The sequence below is a fragment of the Macrobrachium nipponense genome, chromosome 6, assembly GCF_015104395.2.
Source record: "Macrobrachium nipponense isolate FS-2020 chromosome 6, ASM1510439v2, whole genome shotgun sequence".
Classification (NCBI taxonomy): domain Eukaryota; kingdom Metazoa; phylum Arthropoda; class Malacostraca; order Decapoda; family Palaemonidae; genus Macrobrachium; species Macrobrachium nipponense.
In genome coordinates this window covers 5,367,600-5,385,032 of record NC_061108.1, presented here as the reverse complement: position 1 = coordinate 5,385,032, position 17,433 = coordinate 5,367,600, and the positions used below count along the sequence as shown (strand labels likewise).

The 17,433-nt window shown below is 37.6% G+C and overlaps 1 protein-coding gene across 50 annotated transcripts in view; it reads right to left on the bottom strand.

Annotated features, from left to right (window-relative positions):
• Positions 1 to 17,433, bottom strand: part of LOC135216414 (muscle calcium channel subunit alpha-1-like) — an 821,008-nt gene that overhangs the window by 161,607 nt on the left and 641,968 nt on the right. For 46 of the 50 annotated variants that reach the window (XR_010314879.1, XR_010314880.1, XR_010314881.1 and 43 more), the window contains 6 exons: positions 10,419 to 10,558; positions 7,923 to 8,044; positions 6,755 to 6,907; positions 5,465 to 5,673; positions 4,525 to 4,628; positions 26 to 186 (listed from right to left, as the gene is read on the bottom strand). Coding sequence is in view for 47 of the 50 variants with exons in the window: in XM_064251735.1 (XP_064107805.1) it covers positions 26 to 186; positions 4,525 to 4,628; positions 5,465 to 5,673; positions 6,755 to 6,907; positions 7,923 to 8,044; positions 10,419 to 10,558 (889 nt within the window). In the remaining 3 variants the exon portion in view is untranslated. Of the gene's footprint in view, positions 1 to 25; positions 187 to 789; positions 948 to 4,524; positions 4,629 to 5,464; positions 5,674 to 6,754; positions 6,908 to 7,922; positions 8,045 to 10,418; positions 10,559 to 17,433 lie in introns of all 50 variants that reach the window. The other 4 variants (XM_064251725.1, XM_064251729.1, XM_064251712.1 and 1 more) reach the window with 1 other exon arrangement.

Below are 17,433 nucleotides of genomic sequence, written 5' to 3'. Positions count from 1 at the left end.
GAATTACAGCACTCAAATTTCCTACCGTCTGAATCTTTCTTATCCTCTTTGTCCTCGAGGTCTAGATCTTCGGCGTGAGTTATCCACTCCAAGTAACCTCGAAGATCTTCCTCGATCTGTTGCTTCTCCCGGAGCTTTCTGAAGTCTCCGCGGGCTTTAGCCTTTTCTCTTTCCTTTGAGAACTCTCTATTAAAGGATACATACAGCTATGGTTAGTAAAGTACTAAGATCAACAGACTAATTCTTCTAACCTGTTAAAAAGACTCTCATCAGACTGGAATTGCACCGAAGGTTGTCCGTGCACTTCCAGCCTTCGACACACACTACTCGATTCTGACGAGCTAGAACAATAATCAACTTCATCCAGTATAAAATTCAAGAGCAGCAATTCTGCTCTGAAATACCTGAAGAGCAGGTATTTCACTTAAACGTTTACTAGTCTCCTTGGAATTCCAACATTGTTCTAACTCACAGAAGCCACAGCACAAGTAAGAATCACGATTATAAAAAAGGTATACTGTATTAGTGATATGGGACAAGAGGAGCGTAGGTCTAAGGCCAATCTGTCTCTCACACACTTTTTCTCTTCTTTAGTCTGCTGCAATCCTGCTGTGATGCCTGCTGCAGCTACCCTGCAGTAGGTAAGGACAAGGAGGAGGAGGAGGAGGAGGAGCAAGTAGAACCCTTAGAAATCATAGCTGCTAATAAAGACCTAGCTAAAGCTAAACTAGACATGGATGGTTAGTGTTATTTCCGTCAGTCCAAGGGGCTCAACGATTGTCTCATTACCATCCTGTTCCTTCTTCTCATCGCCTTCCATCTCTATGTCTTCCGCCGCCGTTATCCACTCGAGATAACCTCTCAAGTCCTCCTCAATCTGCTGCTTTTTCCGGAGCTTCATGAAGTCTCCTCTCGCCTGAGCTTTCTCTCTTTCTTTGGAGAACTCTCTGTCAGGAGGAGGTCCAAATAACACAGTTGATCACACAGTTCCTAAAGTTAACTCAATTACGGCTCCCATCACTTCACTATTAACTGTGCGAGCATATATAAACATGTCTTGAGTGCTTCCAAAAGTCTGTTTTGTGCTGGTTATCTTAATGACATGTTTGTTTGTTTATTTGGTGTTTTTATGCTGCATGGAACCAGTGGTTGTTCAGCAACGGGACCAACGGCTTTACGTGACTTCCGAATCACGTCGAGCGTGAACTTCTATCGCCAGAAGTACACATCTCTGACCCCTCAATGGAATGCCCGAGAATTGAACTCGCAGCCACCAAGGTGGCAGGCCAAGACCAAACCGACCACCCCAATGAGGCGCTTTAATAACGTGCTGTCTCTCAGTGAAGTATGGGTCTTAAAATATCATCAAATCTCTCAAAAGTGGTTTAATTGTCATTTATACGGTAAAAAGACCACACAATACTGTATACGTACATGGATACTTATTACTTGTTCTTAAGATCATGGAAGTTTTTGTCTCTTTTTTACAGGTTTAAAAAAACCACTACAAAATCATCATTCACCGTTGCTCATGTAGACCTTCAACTTTACCAAAAACGATGATGCATTTTTCAAGCATGTACAACTTTAATAAGCATCTACTATAATGTTGAGTGGTTACCCAGTGCTTACAGAGAAGAAAACCAAACCCATAATTGAAGCGTCAGGTGTTACCACGAAAATCTAAGATTAATTCTGGAAACTTCTCCAGGTCTAGAATACTCTGACCCATGTAGTAGAAGGCCTTCAAGAAATATGTCCCCTTCCTTGAGGCTGCCCGCCTCAAATGCCTGTCACTTACAGGATGGCTCACTCACGGGGGCCGAGGTTAATTCGCAAAATATATTTCCTGGAGGCGACTAAAGAGAAATACTAAATGATGAACTGCTTTTGGGAAATTATTGGGTGATAAAGGAGAGTAAATGTGTTCCCTTCTACTATTTTAGAATATCTGATTGTGGTCATGTTTCTAAAATAGTCACGAGTATTCTTTATAAATGAATTACGTGAAAAAGTAATTGCATTTACTCTGATATGCTGGGATAATGTCATTCATTTTTTTTTCTGAAAATGCTTCAAGTAACCATATGGTATGGTCAAGTTTCTAAAATGGAGTCACAAGTATTTTTTATAAATGAATTACGTGAAAAATTAAACGAATTTACTGTGATATGCTGGGATAATATCATTCATTTTTTTTTCTGAAAATGCTTCGAGTAACCATATGGTATGGTCATTTTTCTAAAATGTAGTCACAAGTATTTTTTTTTATAAATGAATTAAGTGAAAAAGTAAACTAATTTACTCTGATATGCTGGAATAATGTCATTCATTTTTTTTCTGAAAATGCTTCAGGTAACCATATGGTATATGAACCAGGTTACCTAATACTTTAATCTCTTCCATCAGCCGATACAATTCTTTAAGCTTGGTTTTCGTCGCCATCAGAATACGGGTAAATTAGGCTGACTGAGATTAATAAATATTCATCTAATAACTGCTATACAAAGCAAACTTGGTGACGATACACCGCAAATTCTTCTCGCCAAACAACTAATGATATTACGATGCCACAAAAACTGAGCCCGGCGTTTTGATAAGGTAAGTCTGCAAGGTCTTTTATAACTTGAAATAATTTCTATGGATAAAATAACAAACCTCACAAAAAAAACGCATATATGCACACATGATCCTTTAATTGACTCTCCAGGTAAATTAATATCGATTTTTCTTCATGTTTCTAAGTTTGTTACTTCATATTATTTTCAATTTTCAATACAGCAGCAGGCACGGTGACACGAATAGTGAATGAGAAATCTATATGTCACAGAAAGTTCACGATACCAGATTTGGAAGCCCTTTTTTTGTTTATGTAACTAACAGGAGGCAGCTGTTGAAATTTATGTAAGGAAGCCCTCTTCAACCTGCATGACATTTTGTCTGATTTCTCCTGTATATAAAGATCCTTGTGTATACATAATAAACTGAAAAAAAAAACTCCAATGGTCCGGTACCTGAAAAGTGGTGTCAAGTAAAGAAAAAATACGAGCAATAAGGTGTACCCACCGATCTGGCAGTTCTAATGCAATACATACACTACAATTAAATAAATCCTCCGATAACATTTTGTTATTAGGTTTCAACTGGCAGATTGCTTTTGAAAATTCTAACCTTATGAGAAATACAACAAACAAATAATACTCTGTCAAAAAGGAATTTGGATAACAATATTACACAAAAAGAACAAGCACATTGGTAACCAAGAAGAATAAAATTACATTTGCTGGCAAGTATCTTTGTAACCAAGAAGAAGAAAAGTTTTGTCAACACCTCCAGTCTATTCAATTTCTGAAATTTAAGCACACACTCATGTATATTCACATGGATACTTGTATTACCTATACTCTGTTTTTTTTCATCTGTCCATCAGCCTGTGGTGTTTTTGTATGGTAACACTGCGTCCCCGGCTTTAGATAGTTACATTCAGCTTACATTCAACGATTATAATAATATCCTATTTCGAATATTAACGGTGTAATTTGCATACAGTAAATTATTAAAACATTTTTCAGTTGCAAATGTACACTCAGATATCCTTTTATTTACCTAAAACTTACACATAGCGTAACTATCTAAAGCCCGGGACGCATTGTTACCATACAAAAACACCACAGGCGGATGGACAGATGAAAAAAAAAACAGAGTATACATAGTCTACTGACCTATCTGAATATGATGCAGGTAAATTAATTTACATGAATACTTGTACCTGTATAGTTCTGTTACCTGTCTGAACATGAAACACATAGGTGTATATTGACATGAATATTTGTACTTGCAGGGTCTATTTACCTATCTGAAAATGAAGCACGTAAAAGTATATTTACATGAATACCTGCATTAATACCTGTACCTGCAGTCTATGATACAGGCAAATGTATATTTACACGAGTCCTTCTACCTGCACAATCTATTTACTTATCTGAAAACGATACAGGCAAATATACATTTAAGTGAATACTTGTACCTGCACAATCTATTTACTCATCTGAAAATGATACAGGCAAATATACATTTACATGAATACTTGTACCTGCACAATCTATTTACTTATCTGAAAATGATACAGGCAAATATACATTTAAGTGAATACTTGTACCTGCACAATCTATTTACTTATCTGAAAATGATACAGGCAAATATACATTTAAGTGAATACTTGTACCTGCACAATCTATTTACTTATCTGAAAATGATACAGGCAAATATACATTTAAGTGAATACTTGTACCTGCACAATCTATTTACTCATCTGAAAATGATACAGGCAAATATACATTTACGTGAATACTTGTACCTGCACAATCTATTTACTCATCTGAAAATGATACAGGCAAATATACATTTAAGTGAATACTTGTACCTGCACAATCTATATACTCATCTGAAAATGAAGTGGGTAAACGTACATTAACATGACTGATCTCGTGGACAGTTTAGTACCTAAAAAACCCGTAAACTCACCCGCTGAGGACACCGAGAATAAGATTCATGACGAAGAACGCACCCAAGATGATCATCGACACGAAAAAGATCCATTGCCAGCTGTTTCCCATGGCATCGGCGATCTGTAATGCAATGAACGAATAAAGACACCACTCGCCTCATGACTCAGCGACCATCGCGATATTGCTTTTGATTGTTTGTAGAGAAAGTACTGAAGTATTGCAAGTGTTGGCTGTAGGTCTTGACGTTACCAGGTACTCAGCAGTGTGTGGACAAGGAGGGAAATGATACAAAAGCTAAAATAAGCTCAGAAATGGAGATTAAGACTCGAGAATGGAAACTCATTTGGAGGCCCATGTCCTCTCCTCTGCTAAGGCTAAAAATATGTCTTAGGCCTGGAAATCTCATTCCCACTCACGAAGCAACAAAGATAATTAGGTCTGTCTTTTAGATGAGATGCTAAATGGTAAGTCAGGTCTACTTTTGCTTTTTTTATTATTCAAAAAAATAGGCATTGTACTTTTTGTTCCTATGGGAAATGAACTATAAAAAATGTGTTTAAAGTTAATAAAAGCGTTCTAATTTTCTAATTCACTTATTACAATATTTCAATGACCTTTTTTTCTCTTTCTAGAAGACACTTGCAAAAATGTTTTAGAAGTGAATAAAATACTTCTTTGTATTCACTACAAACACATAAAATTTAGATGATTCTCAGACAAAGCAAAAAAAATAAATAAATAAAAAATAAAAGTCATGACAAGATATAGCATTTTTTTGGTAGGATAAGCAACTAAAAAAAATTTTCTTGAAGTGAACAACTAATTCTTTTTCTTCACTTCAAGCACATTTTATTAGCTGCTTCTAGAGAGAATAATAAAAATGTCTTGTAATGAAAAATATAAAAATAAGTGCTTGGACGTTCTTGAAGAGAACTCAAAAACCCACTCTGACTCACATAGTACATCATGTCCGTCCAACCCTCCATGGTAATGCACTGGAACACGGTCAACATTGCGAGGCCGAAGTTGTCGAAGTTCGTGATGCCAAAATTGGGTCCTTCCCACCCGTCCTTACACACAAAAAACTGGCCGTCGCGGTCGAGGTTCGAACAGCTGAATCCGACCGAGCCGTTGTCGCACGGGTGTGGGTTGTCCATGCGATTTCCTGGAAAGTTGGGGAGATGGTTAGCTGACCGAGGCTTTTCCAGACCTATTCTGGTGGGCAGAGTCATCCTCTTCATTCATGGAATGCTACAATATGGATTCTTTCACCGACGTCACTTTTCCACACCTATTTTACGATTTTCTGGAAAGGATGAATGAGGGATTGGCTAGACATTAGCTGATCTAACTTTTCAAGACCTATTTTGCGATTTCCGGGAAAGGGGGAATGAGGGATTGGCTAACACTAGCTGATCTAACTTTTCCAGACCTATTTTGCGATTTCCTGGAAAAGGGGATGGAGGATTGGCTAGAGATTAGCTGATCGAGCTTTTCCAGACCTATTCTGGTAAGTAGCGTCATCCTCTTCATTCATGGAATGCTACAATATGGATTCTTTCAGCCGATCTAACTTTTCCAGACCTATTTTGCTATTTCCTGGAAAGCAGAGGGGCCGGTAGGTTTAATGACCGCTTCGATCATCGGCTGATCCAGCTTTTCCAGACCTAGGCTGGTAGTTAGAGTCACCATCTGCATTCATGGAAAGCTATTCTAACTTTTCCAGACCTATTCTGATGGGTATCACTATTATCTCCATTCATGGAAAGCTTAAAATAAGAGGATTATTTTAGCCGATCGAACTGTTCCAGACATATGCTGGAAGGTGTCGCAATAATTTTCATTCATGGAAAGTGGCCATACATGATTCTTACAGATGTTATATATAAATATATATATATATATATATATATATATATATATATATATATATATATATTATATACATACATACATACTAGTAATGGCCTAAAGTAAGAAAACTTTGCCTCACGAATCTCATGACACCTGGCTGCCAATTATCACCGAATGAATAAATATGCTTCAAAAGGGACCTCTCACCTGTCTTATTGTTGTAACAAGTGAAAACGAAGACCGCCTGGTTTTATTTATGACATGCTTTAAATGGGTCTTCTTACAGATGAGACCTTTCTTGAAAGAGCACCATACCTCATTAGTCTCATCACACCTGTCTGACGATTATGATAATCAAATGAGTAAAAAAAAAAAAAAAAAGGACCTCTCACCTGTCTCATTGTTGTAACAAGTGAAATGAAGGGCGCCCGAGAACAACTCAAGACCGATAATAGCGTAGATGATGATAACAAACATGACGAGAAGGGCGATGTTGAGCAGAGGCACCATAGCTTTGAGGATGGAGTTGAGGACAACCTGCAGACCTAGGGGGGGGAAAGAAGTCGATCAATAAATCGTCCTGTTTATGCAGGGATGTACGAGCGGCTTAATCTTTATTTTTTAGGATGCGTGCAGGTACCTATAGAGCTACTGTGCACCATAGGCTTAAGTTTATCGGAAAATTAAATAAATTCATGTATGAGAGAGAGAGAGAGAGAGAGAGAGAGAGAGAGAGAGAGAGAGAGAGAAAGGAAGACGAGAAGTTTGTCCCATCTTCCTACTAACCAGGAGAGAGAGAGAGAGAGAGAGAGAGAGAGAGAGAGAGAGAGAGAGACGAGAAGTTTGTCCATCTTCCGACTAACCAGAGAGAGAGAGAGAGAGAGAGAGAGAGAGAGAGAGAGAGACGAGAAGTTTGTCCCATCTTCCTACTAACCACACCGGCAGATAGCCGACGACAATATTGATAAAAGAACTTTTCCCAGCCATGATTTACGGCTCGCCGAGCGGAGATAACGGAATTAATGAGGCGAGATAAAGGAAAAAAAAAGATGATACATAGTATCCACAGAATAGATAATGACTACTACTAACCTATGAATATGTTTAAGTGGATCTTCACTTTGTCTCCAGGGCATAACAAATATTTAAGTTTATTTGACAATTCATTTTTCAAAGTTTCTAATGTTTCATCAAGAATAATTTATCGAAGATTTACCCACGTCCTAAGATACCCTTCTGGATCAGATATACAGGGTCCATAAAATCCCAGTACAGTACCATTACAAGCAATAAATACCATTACAGGTATTTATTGCTTGTAATGGTACTGAGACTTTATGGACACCCTGTATACTATAGCAGCAAAGGTTTATTGACATGATCACGATTTATGGTCAAATTTGTCTTTACTTTAGCAATCTAGCAATGAGGTACAACTGACGGTACTAAGCAACCCCCTTTACGGAAGTCTGGGGGGAAATGTTTCCTCCAGACCCCCTTATGGAGGTGCTTAGGTTTAGGGGGAAATGTTTCCCTCCAGACAAGGAACCACATACTTACTTGGTACACCTGACACAAGTCTGAGGGGACGCAGGACTCGAAAAGCTCGAAGAGCTTTGACGTCGAATCCTGCCTCCCCCCCCTCCCCCTTCATCAGGACATCTAGGGCGCCACTGATCAAACTGTAGGGGGGAAAGAAGGGACAGGCGTTAGTCTTTAGCGAAGGAAGAGGTTTTCGATGGGGACGACGTAACGGGGCGACAGACCCCATAGCTTATGGAACAGGATATAGGTGGAGAGGACATAACGGGGCAACCGACCCCATAGCTTATGGAACAGGATATAGGTGGAGAGGACGCCATAGCTTATGGGACAGGATATAGATGGGGACGACATAATGGGGCAACCAACCCTTATCTTGGGGACAGGATATAGCTGCGGAAATAGCAACAGGACAACCGACCCCTTACTTAGGGACAGGATATAGATGGGGACGACGTAACGGGGCTTACGACCCCATAGCTTATGGAACCGGTATATAGGTGGAGAGGACGTAACGGAGCAACCGACCCCATAGCTTATGGCCAGAGATAGATGGGGGATGACGTAATGGGGTCACAGACCCCATAGCTTATGGAACAGGATATAGGTGGAGAGGACATAACGGGGCAACCGACCCCATAGCTTATGGGACAGGATATAGATGGGGACGACGTAACGGGGCAACCGACCCCATAGCTTATGGAACAGGATATAGGTGGAGAGGACATAACGGGGCGACAGACCCCATAGCTTATGGAACAGGATATAGGTGGAGAGGACATAACGGGGCAACCGACCCCATAGCTTATGGGACAGGATATAGATGGGGACGACGTAATGGGGCAACAGACCCCATAACTTATGGACAGGATATAGATGGGGACGACATAACGGGGCAACCAACCCCTTACATTGGGGACAGGATATAGCTGCGGAAATAGCAACAGGGCAACCGACCCCTTAACTTAGGGACAGGAAATAGGTGGAGACAACACATCAGGGCAACCAACTCTAACTTAGGGAATGCTGTAGGGAAGAAGAAAGAAATATAATACTTGATAGGTTTACTTAATTACACGTGCACTACTTAGGGAAGTGAGAGATGGAGTCTGTTACTTGAATATAAAAATTTAGACAATGTTTTTTCATAGAAACAAGAAAAAAGTTCAGTACCCTATCATTTCTCCAATAAATTGTTTATCCTAAATAAAAAATTTATTGTATTCATAAGCAAGTACACTTTTTATAAGGATCGAGAGTTCAAAATATATCTTGAACATAGAAAAAACAGAATTCTCTCGACTTCTCACTGAATTTTTTAGGGCATGGAGGCAGATGCCAATAGTATACATAATTACCGTGGCTGGGGAATTTATAATTCACTGTTCTGACGAACTCACAAAATAGTCTGGGAAAAGACAAGGCAGTATGAAAGGCGCTAAGGAGGTTACTTGATTCAAGTTTCGGTTTGTTCAGAAAATATGGAGAGTAACGGGATCAATGCAAACAGGTCTAATCTATATAAATCATTGGTTTTGAAAAGAAAGTAACCATGATGAAATTTAGAATTTCGAAAAGATAAGGCATTATGAAAGTTATTTTAGTCAAGTGTCGGCCAGTTTGCAAAACAAGAGTGGATGGATAATCGTAAACAGGTATAATTTACAAAAATCACTGGTTTTGTATATGTGGTTGCCATGATGAAATACAGGGTGTCCATAAAGTCCCAGTACCATTACAAGCAATAAATACTTGTAATGGTACTGGGACTTTATTGATACCTTGTATAATAAGTCAAAGACCTACGAATTCTGGCATTCGCCTGTTAGGTTAATCAGGTTTCTGAATGATGAATATAACAAAAGATCAAGCACTGGAAGTTTGCGAAAAGTCTGTCAAAGAATGTAATAAAATATCATTTGGTTTCGATTAATTAATTCCTTTATTCTATTTTACTTATCTAATTTATCCCATGCATTTCATTCTTTATTTTACTGACAAGAAACTAGTAAAACAAAAATCATATATGTCCCTTTTTTTTCTTTTTTTTTTAACTGCTGTTGATTTTTCTAACCAGGGATGCTAAGCTAATTCACATCTTTCAGTAACTGGGAGCAATGATCTTTAATATGTTTTGGCTATGCAGGGCTCCACTGAATGCGGTATCTGCACCTCTGCTCACGCTAAAATGTAACCAAATAACCAATGATCCAACGTCAAATCTTGTCATAGCCTTAGTACAGTGGTTACTACATGCACATAGTCTTAGGTTTGGCTTCAAGCTCTGGGGCATATGTTAAGACCCATCCAGAAGGACGTGAACTGAGCACCAATAATCATCTTAAATAACAAATCACAGCACTATGGATTAAGCTAAGTGTATCTTAGTTTAACCAGACCAGTGAGGAGCTGATTAACAGCTCTCCTCCTAGGACTGGCCTGGGGGATTAGATATTTATTTTTATGTGGCTGGGAACCAATAGGGACATTTTTAACAGTTGGAACGCCACTCACCCGATGACGACGATTAGGAAATCGAGCGAGTTCCATACGCTCCGTATGTACGCTCCTTGGTGGAACGCGAAACCGTAGGCTATGATCTTCATCATGCATTCTAGAGTGAAGATGACCATGAAGATCACCTCGATTTGTTCCTGCGGAGAGAAGATTGGGGCGTCAGTCAGAAGTGTTACATCTTTTGTTTTTTCTGGCAGTACAATGATTACACATGCGCCGCAGTCCAGGAGAGAGAGAGAGAGAGAGAGAGAGAGAGAGAGAATCTTGGCACTGCCCACAGTTTACATATTCATAAATGTACGAGACGAGAGAGAGAGAGAGAGAGAGAGAGAGAGAGAGAGAGAGATTGGTACTGCCCACAGTTTAAATATTTATAAATGTACGAGAGAGAGACCTTACCTTACAGACCTTACAGTTCGTTCGGGTTGCCCCAGGTCCCTCAGTGTGAGGCGCCTCTAATGTCTACCAGAGAGTTGCTAGTACATCTTCCGGTATATTTTGCATCTTCCAATCTTGGATGGTCTGGGATGCAGTTTAGATATTTGTCGAGCTTATTCTTAAACACATCTACGCTCACTCCTGATATATTCCTCAGATGAGCTGGCAACGCATTGAATAGACGCTGCATATCGATGCTGGTGCGTAGTGATTAATGTTCTGTGTGCTTTCCTTATTTTTCCTGGTATAGTTTGGGCACTATTAATCTACCTCTGCTTGCTCTTTCTGATATTTTTAGTTCCATGATATTTTCTGTTATTCCTTCTATGATCTGTTTCCATGCCTGAATTATCATGTAGCGTTTCTTCTCCTTATTTCTAGACTATATAATTTTAAGGATTGTAGTCTTTCCCAGTAGTCTAGGTCCTTAACTTCTTCTATTCTAGCTGTAAAGGACCTTTGTACACTCTCTATTTGTGCAATATCCTTTTGATAGTGTGGGTACCATATCATATTGCAATATTCAAGTGGACTACGAACATATGTTTTATAAAGCATAATCATGTGTTCAGCTTTTCTTGTTTTGAAGTGCCGTAACAACATTCCCATTTTTGCTTTACATTTTGCCAACAGAATGGCTATTTGATCATTGCATAACATGTTCCTATTCATCATCACACCAAGGTCTTTAACTGCTTCCTTATTTGTGATTGGGTCTCATTATTAGGTCCCCTATATGCATATAGCTTTCCTTCTCTGTCTCCATAATTTATTGATTCAAATTTATCAGAGTTAAATACCATCCTATTTACCTCTGCCCAATCATATACTTTGTTAAGGTCTCTTTGTAGAGCGTTCCTATCTTCATCACAAGTAATTTCTCTACTTATTCTTGTGTCATCAGCGAAACTACTCACTACCGAATCCTTAACATTACTGTCTATGTCTTCAATCATAATAACAAACAATATTGCAGCTAGCACCGTACCTTGTGGCACACCGGATATTACCTTGGTTTCATCCGATTTCTCATCGTTTGCAATAACTATCTGTTTTTTTCTGTTGTGTAAAAATTCTTTTAACCATCTTCCTACTTTATCTACGATATTGTGTTTTCTAATTTTCTTTGCTAATATTATGGTCTACTTTGTCAAAAGCTTTTGCAAAGTCTAGATAAACCACATCTGTTTCATTTCCGCTTTTCATATTTTTGAATATGTTCTCACAGTGGACTAACAGTTGGGTTTGTGTACTTTTTCCGGGTACGAAACCGTGTTGTCCTATATTAAACAAATTATTTTTTATTAAATGTTTCATAATATTTTTTCTTCATTACCCTTTCATACACTTTCATAATATGTGATGTTAGATCACAGGCCTACCTTAATTACTTGCCTCTAGTCTTGATCCACTTTTGAAAGTAGGGGTGATATATGCTAATTTGTGCTCATCATAAATCTTGCCTGTATCTACACTTTGTCTTAATAATATTGCAAGTGGCTTTGCGATAGAATGAACTACTTTCTTTAACAAAATAGCAGGGACTCCATCCGGCCCTGCAGCAGCTCCATTTTTAATTTCATTAATTGCCTGCACAATATCAGCTTCATTAATTTCTATGTCAGCTAAATATTCACTATTTTTCGTCCCTTACTTCTATATCATTATCTTCATTATCTATTCTAGGGGTGAATTCTCTCTTATATCGTTCTGCCAGTATGTTGCAAATTTCCTTTTTTTCATTCGTTAATCTCCCTTCAATTCTCAGAGGGCCTATTTTCTATTCTTCTTTTATTCATCTTCTTCGCATATGAGTATAATAGTTTGGGGTTTTGCTTGATATTTAATAGTGTTTTTTCTTCCAAGTCCCGTTTTTCATTTTCTTTTGATTGTATAATCTTTGTTCTGCATTTTCTATCTTACTTTTTAGTTCTATAACTTTCCACGCATTTTTTTCTTTGCAAGACCTTTTTTCCACTTTCTGATTTTCTGGAACAAGATCTTTCTGTCTCTTGGTATGCATGAATGATGTTACTTTTCTTCTTCGGTATATATTTTAATCCACTATTTTTCTCCAGATATTTTATATAATATCTCCGTATTTACCCTTATGTCATCACTTACGAAAATGTTATCCCAATCTTGTTTAATTCTTCATTAATTTCTGACCATTTTATATTTTTACTGTAGAAGTTGTATTTTCCATATCCTCCCACTTTTTCATTTCTTGCTTATCTCTTTTCACTCTATTTTCACTTGCTTTGGAATGAACTGTTAATTCTATGACATTATGATCTGAAATACTCGCATTATAAACTATTATTTCTTTAACATAATTCATCTCGTTCACAAATACTAGGTCTAAAGTATTTTCCTTTCTTGTTGGCAGGTGATTTATTTGTTGAATGTGTATTCTAGTAGCATATCTAATAGCTTTTCAAATTGCCTCTTATCTTCTGCACTACTATTACTCTCTTTTTTATATGTATAAGTACAACCACAGTCTCCTATTCGTTCTTTCCATTCTACGAAAGGAAAGTTGAAGTCACCAGAGAGGAGAATAGTCCAGTCCTTGTGATTTCTACATATATCATCCAATTTTTTCAATTATTAAGTCAAACTCTTTAGTATTAGGAGGTCTATATATTACTATGTTCATCAATTTTTTCAGATTCAAATTCTACCGCTATTAGTTCACATTCTGAGTTACTATATTTCTCATATATTTTTCCTTGTTTTTTGTCTTTCCCATATATTGCGGTTCCCCCTTGATTCCTATTTTTTTCTATCTGATCTATAAGTTTGGAACCCTTTTATTTGATCATCATTCCCAGTCTCTTGGGAATACCAGGTTTCACTTATATTCATTATATCTATTTTCTTTTCATTTTGGGTTAGTTCTTCTAAGTACTCTATTTTTCTTTTTGAGTTACTCGTAACTAAACCCTGCGCATTCATCACTATGATGGTTTGCGTGTTTTCTCCTTCATTTAATATTGGTAGTAATAAGGATTTTCCATGTCTCTTCCTGTTCTGGTATGTTGTTCTTTTTTCATTTCCAGAAATTCTGACATTAAAAAATCCAACTTTTCCATAATATTTGATCTTCCTTCATCATAATTATTCATTTTGTGTCTGAATCTGCAATTTTCTCCGTTTCTGCAATATCCTCTTGCATAATAAATACAGTTATTTATCTCTTGAGTAGAATTTCGGAGCTGATGCTTTGAAATTTTTAAATTTTTTGCTGACACCTCTGCATATCTCATTGGTGGTTTGCTTTTCTCTTTTACCTGATATCTTGATTTCTCTCTTTATTTGTTTCTTTCTTATTTTGGATTTTATTACTTGGTTAGTTATTTATTTGATTATGATTCATGGCTACAGGGTGCATATATTTTGCATTTTTTGTCGAACTTACATCCTTTTCCTTCTTTTAGGTTTTTTTACATATTTTTTTGATGCAGATCTCTGCAATCATCCCCATAGCCATCTAAGTATGCACATTTACCATATATTTCATAGTTTTGACGTACCTTAGGATGTTTGTAGTAACATCTTTCTCCAAATCTGCAATTCCCTCTTTTCAAAAGGTTGCAGATTTTGTCTTTCTTGTCTATTTTTTCCTCTTTCCCGCCATTGTGTAAATCTGGGTAGAGCCTCTTCGGGATTTGCTTTTCTGTTGTCATATCGTAATTTATTTCTTCGTAGGTATGCTGCTTTATTGCCTCATATGTAGTATCAATGAGTATCTCTGCATCCATACTTTTATCTTGTTCTTTGTTTTCCTTATTTTTTTCTGTCATTTCATTTTTGTTTACTTCTCTTCCGTTTTCCTCTTCTTCTTTTTCTTCTTCTTCCTCTTCTTCTTCATCCTCAACTATTTGTACATTCAATCTTGATTTAATAACATTGTCTATCCATGATAGACATGTTGAACAAAAAATTCTTGTATCTTTTCTCAAATCTTGCATTACCTCAGCACACTGTGGATGGGTCGGAATGTTGCATGCAGCACATTTTCTGATTAGGTTTTGTGGATTGACTATGCTATACCAAAACCTTACACAGTTTGCATGCTTTTGTCATTCTTTTTTCCTAATGCATCAATTAGGTATTCACAAGATTCACCTTATTCATTTTCTTGTCGGAATATGTTGGTTTATGTATATTTTCTTTATGAGTCCCCTCTTGACCACTTGGATTTTATTTGGAACTTCTTCAATTATTTTTAAGATGTTTTCATTAGATTTGTTCCAGTTTGAAGGATTATATCCTTCTAATATATCTATGAATGCTTTTGTATCTTTTTTGTTAGGACTGTTGCTGATTTCATAGATGAGAAATGCCAGTTCCCTTCCTGCTACCTCATGGTATTGCAAATCCGCCAAGCAAGCTAAATTACGCCACCTCTTCCCGCAGTTGGAACTTACTGCCATCTTGTTCTGATTTCAGTATTACACTTGTTAAACTAACTTAGAAGACGCTTTATCCTACTATTTTCACACTAATCTTATCACCGATAGTTCACGAACACTTCTAGATATTTCTCAAATTCTAGTCGTATGTTAAACTTGTGATATCTGTTGATTAATCTGACTTCACGCGGGTACGTCTCACCAAGCAAGATGGCTACTACTAAGAGAGAGATTCCAGGATCTTGGTACTGCTCGCAATTTAAATATTTATAAATAACCATATGCATATGAGAGAGAGAGAGAGAGAGAGAGAGAGAGAGAGATATCACAAAGTCACAGCTATGAATACAAATATAAATAATATATATAAACATAAATGTATAAAACATACATCTTAGAAGCTACTATCCATTCCAGATATGGATAATGAATAATATATTATATAGATACATATAAATATACATAAATTCATGCATACATACACGAACCTACTTCTGATATACTCTGAATACCATTTAATCTATACGACAACATCTTTGTCATGTATAAATCATGTACACAGAACGATATGACCAGAAAATTTCAAAAGACCGAAGACGCCAGATAGGATTCGTCATCATTCTAGTGGGTAGGAGCTTTGGCCAGGGGAGGGAGGGGGGCGAAGAAAGAAGGGGATAGGGAGAGTGATGGGGGGCGGGTGGAAGGGGGAAGGGGGAGCAGACGACAACAACAGAAAGCAATATGTGGAATATATATGGTTGCGGAAAATGGGGGTTCGAAATAGATGAATAGAGGGCCGAATGACATATTCTTCTTATATAAAGAGGACCCCTGATATTCGACTGGGAGAGAGAGAGAGAGAGAGAGAGAGAGAGAGAGAGAGAGAGAGAGAGATTTTAACCAGTTTCTATAAAAAACAACAGAGAGAAAGAGAGAGAGAGTGAACGAGAGAGAGATTTTAACCAGTGTCTACCAAAATGTAGAGAGAGAGAGAGAGAGAGAGAGAGAGAGAGAGAGAGATAATTTTTTAACCAGTTTCTGTGAAAAACGACAGAGACAAAGAGAGAGAGAGTGAGCGAGAGAGATTTTAACCAGTGTCTACAAAAATGTAGAGAGAGAGAGAGAGAGAGAGAGAGAGAGAGAGAGAGAGAGAGAGAGAGAGAGATTTTTTACCAGCGAAGTGTCAATCACAAACTACCGTGAAAGAAAGAAAGATTAGATGAGAGAGAGAGAGAGAGAGAGAGAGAGAGAGAGAGAGAGAGAGAGAGAGAGATGTCCATCAATCTTGTTTTCACGTAACTGTGACAATAAGCGAAAAGATGTCACCAGTCTCTGTCACGATTTAATCCAAAGTGGACCCATTAAACGAATGATAAGAGGAATAAGACTCCACTGAAGGACCTCTCCTCCTATTACACTCAAGAAATTAGACCCCCACCCCAATCCCCATCTATCCTAACCTTCCCACACCCCCACATAAAAAAAAAATAATATTTCATTGGCTTTATATCTAGTCTAGGATTCCACTTCTGTTGGTGGTATATCGATTCTATTTGATTATGTCATTGATTCTCAAACTGAATGTACAGTATAACCATTCAGTTGCGTTTGTATGTATGTATGTATCATGTATGCACGTATGTATGTGTATATATAACTTGTGTGTGTTTTGTTTCATATATAAAAAAAAAGACAATACTTTGTAAATCCTCAGCAAGTCAAAACCTTATTCTGATTAAATTTTACAAGCCCACGTCTGCTGCGCTGACCTCTCCAATACAGTACTACCTTTGCCAGGGAATGTTAAATAAGCAACCCCCTCTCTCTCTCTCTCTCTCTCTCTCTCTCTCTCTCTCTCTCTCTCTCTCACACACACACACACATATATACAAATACATTTATGTACATTTTCGTCCACGTACTAGTGGTAAACCATTCAAAATGAAATGGAAGGTCTCTCTCTCTCTCTCTCTCTCTTCTCTCTCTCTCTCTCTCTCTCTCTCCATAGGGCTCGTCGAGATACATCGTCTTTAGCGCTGCCTTTCCAGCTAAAAACCCGATCCTACTACCTATGCAGATACGCCTCTGTTACGAGGACACGCCATGATACCTTCACCTTGAAGGAAATACGTTTCTATTTTTTCTATGATTACAGG